Source organism: Solanum pennellii, chromosome 4 (assembly GCF_001406875.1).
Source record: "Solanum pennellii chromosome 4, SPENNV200".
Classification (NCBI taxonomy): Eukaryota; Viridiplantae; Streptophyta; class Magnoliopsida; order Solanales; family Solanaceae; genus Solanum; species Solanum pennellii.
In genome coordinates, this window is record NC_028640.1 from 68,489,913 (window position 1) to 68,494,834 (window position 4,922).

Genomic DNA, 4,922 nt, shown 5'->3' on the forward strand with positions numbered 1-4,922 from the left:
GGAAATTTTCTGGGGAACTTTAGACTGATTTATTTGAAACAAGTTAGGAATTTATAAGAGTAAGTTTGAAGGAAAATGGATGTTTAAATAGAAGTGAACTGATGTTTTGGATCCCCTAAAGAGAGCTTTGAGTTGGTATTTAGAGGATGAGACAACGGTCAGAAGTCAGGCTGACTGATATATGGCATGAGCAACAGTTCTTAGTCATAATTCAAGTGGAATGTTAAGAATGCTAACCTTCGAGAAAAGATCGGGTCCCTCTCTATAGTTTGAATGAAAATGCTCGGTTCTGTCCAGACCTCTCCTTTCCTTCAGCACTTTCACTATGTGTGCATACCTACAAAAGGTACAAGACTAAATTTGCTTAAACAAGCATAACTGGAAAACAAGGATACCTGCTCTCTTTGTATAGTCATAAAGGGATTGCTTCAGGCAGTATCCATTTTGTTAGGTTTTAGTATCCCCAATTTCATTAATTTTTTAAACAGGTCCCTACTCAGAGTTTTAGTGAACGTATCAGTTATTTGATCTTCAGTCTTGCAACGTTGAATTTGGATATTTTCCCTTTTTCACGTTATCCCTTGGGAGGTGACGTCTCACGTCAATATGCTCCGTCTATTTATGATAAATGGGATTCTTAGTTATATTGAGAACACTTGTGTTGTCACACGGAGAGGGATAGTCTGAGTGACTGTTTGATCCATATGAGTTGAGCACACCAAGCTGCAGCTGCAACATATTCTGCCTCGGCTGTAGAAAGAGCAACAAATCCAAAAGAGTCTCCTAAAGAATAGAATGAAACCAGGTCCCTGTTTTCTTTAGATATCCCAGAATTCTCTTATCAGCTTTCAAGTATGATTCCTAGGGACAATCCACATCTCAACACTGTACACAAGGTCAAACCTGTAAGTAATTAGATATAACGAGGAGCCAATGATCAGTTTCATTCACATTTGGACCAGGTCTGTCAGCATCCAGCTTTGAGTTGGTCCCCATATGAGTATCAATAGGCTTAGCATCTACCATTTGAAATTTCTTCAACATAAACCTCCTACAGATATCCGTTCAGAAAAGCACTTTTCCATCCATCTTATACAGTTTGAAACCCACGAGGGCTGCAAAAATAATGAGTATCGTGATCACCTGATGGCCTCCGTCCTTATTATAGGGGCAACAGTCTCATCACAGTCAATGTTTTCCTCCTGATTATGCTCTTGAATCTCCAGTTTGGATTTGTTCCTTGTTAAAACTCCTTGCTCATCAAGTTTGCTTATGTACACCCACCTGGTTCCTATGATAGTTCTGATATCTGACTGAGAGACCAAGTGCCATATTTTTCCTTCATTCAATTTTATGAAACCCTTTGAATGGAGTTGACTCACTCAGTATCTTTTGAGGATCCCCTTCTTCAATCTGTTCATTGCGTTTATAGCAGACCCGGTCCTTCATCTGTTTCACTTTCTCCATAGTTGCCCCTATACATCTTACACATCTTCTTACTTCTCGGTAGCTTTTTCTTCCAATCAAGCACATTGAGTGCTAAAAGAGATTACAATAATCATTTTGATAGTGTTCAGAATGATGATGTACACGTATGTGCATCTCTTTTGCTCTCATGATTACCTTCCGAGCACCAATTCGACCACACATCAGTGAAACACTTAGAAGATTATGTCTCAGACTATTTGTGCAAAAAACATTTTATAGCAGATGAATTTTCTTATCCTTCCTTGATATTTCCAAAATAGACACTTTCACTCCAAAGTACCTCAAGAGAGAGGAAGTTTCAGTAACTTTTGTCAAGGGCTTTTAGAAACCATTTCCCGTGATTCGGCTAACTAACTCTTGTTAATCCGACTCAAAACTAAAAGAACTTAGACAAGCAACTGATTTAGTTCCTTTATAACCAAGAGAAGATTCACATATGATAGGCACAAAATCAATAAACCTAGATGAAAGCTAATAAAGAAGATAAATCTACTAGGTCCCTTGTTCTTCCAGAGAATGTTTCTTCAGAGAATGGCCTTCGCCTTTTTGAGCTAGTGAATTTTCAGAATTCAAAAACTATTTTTTTGTAGACCTCGACAGGAGACTAATGTAAGTAGGACAAAACATGTGAAGCAATGGCATTGGCTGAGACCAATTGTGTTGTGGAAGACATTCACCAACCACAGTAGAGACATCGAACATTCTAAACTAGAATTCCGACCAGATTCTTACTGAAAAATCCTTAGTGTTATACCAAAATATGTAGAGATTGTCTCCTTGCTCTCTGTTTTAGAGCCCACCTCTTACACATATTAGGTCAGCCTTTCCTCCTAACTTGTTGATGTGGAACACAACTTCTTGACAGATTCTATGAATAGTCTCATATTTAATGAAGGAGAATGGGGTAAATTTCATACATTTTGGTCACATTTTCCCATCAAAATCACTTAACTATATATTTTTTAATTGTATTTAGTAGAGTAAAACTAAAATAAGAGTAAAAAAGTATGATCCAACGGAAGTTGAATTTCCAGTAGGTGTAATTTTTGTGTTATTAGGTTCAGAAGTTTTGTGATTTGGTGTTAGAAAACAATAGTTAAGCGAATTGGTGAAAATAGTTTTTAGTAATGTGACCATTTGTGAAATGTACCCCGAAAAACGTTGAAGTTTGAATTGTGACAAGTCAAAACTGCATAAAAAGATGTTGGAGTTTGATTCTTCAAAACTCCATAACTTATTCTGGGACTTTTGAACCATAATATAGACTTAATCAAAATATCCTGGAGAGTTTGAAAATGTGGCAGTTCATAACTCCAGTAGTTAGAAATTCCTAAGTTTGAACTCCACCATATTGCTAGTGGAGTTCCACTTGTCAAAGTTTCAAATTAATCTAGCATCATGGATTGGAGTTGTTCCGTGTTTTAACAAGGTAATTTGTTCAAATTTGTTTTCACATAAAATCTCAATTATATTTCAAAGGATGGCTAAGAATTAACAAGCGTCTAGCTATCCGAAAATTGACTATCTGGACTACTTCAAGCACTCTTCCAGTTATTCAGAAGTCACGAAATTACACTATAGCCTTCTTAGAAATGCAACTCCGTAAATTCTTAAGAGATTTATTTACATTTCATCTATACTTGGTTCACAAATCAATTCTCCTGCTTCTTTTTGGCTCACATATACTTCCTGATTCTCCATACTAAACTTTTCTGTTTTTTTTTTTAAATTATAATGCAGGTGGTGCTATCGCCATGGATGGCTTCTTGGTCAAACTCTCAGAAGCTATTCACAGAAGAGCGGTGAAGGCCACGACAAATAACTTCTGCACTTATCTCAACATCCCACTCACGCTCTTCACAGCTATTCCACAAGTCTCATTCATTCCATCAATATGGGTCGCCCGTGCACTTATCCAATCTTGGGGGAGGAAGCCGGTACTTATTATCGGGTCTATACTACCCCTAGTTGGAAGCGTCTTCGTGGCTTGGTTCCCCAATGACGTTGTGGCAGTATTAGGCCTCTTGATCATTGGATGTAGTATGCCGTTCTTACAACAGGTTGGAATACTTTGCTTTAATTGTCCATTTATATACTCTAAAGTTCTCGATCCACTTTCATTGCATATCATGCTTATGAGATTTACGATTTTACAGGTGATTTATGTCATCAGTCGTGAACTAAATGTAGGACGCATGCAAGGATGGATCTCACTTCTATTTACTGTTATGATACAATATGGAAATACCTTGACCAAAGGTATCAACTTATCTGCTTCTCGTAATCTCAAATCTGGATGGCGTTGGTCTTTTGGGTATTGTATCCTTTTGGTCATTCCACTAATCCCATTATCTCTCTTTCTTACTGAGACCCCGAGGTTTCTCATTGAGAAAGGGAGAATGGACGAAGCAAAAGTGGCTCTAGGGAGGATAAGAAGAAGTGCAGTAGAAGCAGAGCTCCAAGACTTAGCGGCCTCTATAGAGAGAGAAGAGAAGAGGCAATGGAAGAGATTGTCCAATTCGCCTCTTCTAATGGTTAACATATTGGCCCAACTAATACAAAAATTTATAGGCTTAGACTCGGTAATATTCTTCGGGCCTATGTTTCTTCGGTCCATAGGATACTCCTACCACGCCTCTTTCCTCGCGCCATTCATTGCTAGTGTAATTCGGACTGGAGTCGCGGGATTTACCTATCCGACTTACACCTACTTCGGTCGACGGAGGACACTAATCTGCACATGTGTAGGCATGTTTCTAGCTCAGGTACTTCAACATTTCTTTTCTTGGTTAGATTTTTTTTAAAGACATTTTTATTATTGAAATAATATATATATAACTTTTTCCCTATATTTCTAGAGTGGTTTATTTGGTCTTTTCCTGGCTAGTGGACATCTTATCTATCAACTGAGTGCACGGAGTTTCTACATCGCCACAGCCTTTGCCATGCCCCTAGTGGGATTTTATTCATTGCTAAATGGACCGTGTGATTGGACCACAGCGTCATATCCCGAAGGAACAGAACTTCTTGGCGCATCTTTGGAGATGACTGCATCCACATTCATGTCACTGATCATGAACCCAACAATGATGTGGATTATTTGCTTTATGAAGGTTTGGGTCTTCGCCTTTTTTGCTGTGGGTATTCTCTGTGTTGGATGGTTAATATGTAAATTCCTACCTGAGAGGGCTCGGAAAAGGGATGGTGAATCAAATGAAGATATGTGGAGAGGCCATTGGTTTTGGAAAAGATTTCTTCCAAAAGAGGATCGTGATGAGATTGTATAGCTAGGAGCATAGACATGAAAGTCAAAAAAAACATGTGTACTTTGTGGTACCTTTACTTATATATGTATGTTGTATTGTTGTACTGTTGTATTGTTGTATGACAGAACCCATATCAGCTAATTATGGATTTACCCTATTGATTTCCTA

At 38.1% G+C, this 4,922-nt stretch overlaps 1 protein-coding gene across 1 annotated transcript; it reads left to right on the plus strand.

The window, feature by feature from the left end:
* Positions 1-238: 238 nt before the first annotated feature.
* LOC107016981 (sugar transport protein MST4-like) lies at positions 239-4,922 on the plus strand. Its single transcript, XM_027916325.1, has 4 exons — positions 239-346; positions 3,229-3,548; positions 3,645-4,253; positions 4,347-4,922. The coding sequence occupies exons 1-4, from the start codon at positions 274-276 to the stop codon at positions 4,773-4,775; spliced, it is 1,431 nt and encodes a 476-aa protein (XP_027772126.1). The 5' UTR covers positions 239-273; the 3' UTR covers positions 4,776-4,922.

What these genes read in the sequence shown, in the direction of transcription:
- LOC107016981 (XM_027916325.1), top strand. Translation starts at nt 274, where the DNA reads ATGAAAATGCTCGGTTCTGTCCAGACCTCTCCTTTCCTTCAGCACTTT. An exon ending in TGTGTGCATACCTACAAAAG is followed by an intron (nt 347 to 3,228) that starts GTACAAGACTAA and finishes ATTATAATGCAG; the next exon opens with GTGGTGCTATCGCCATGGAT. An exon ending in GTATGCCGTTCTTACAACAG is followed by an intron (nt 3,549 to 3,644) that starts GTTGGAATACTT and finishes ACGATTTTACAG; the next exon opens with GTGATTTATGTCATCAGTCG.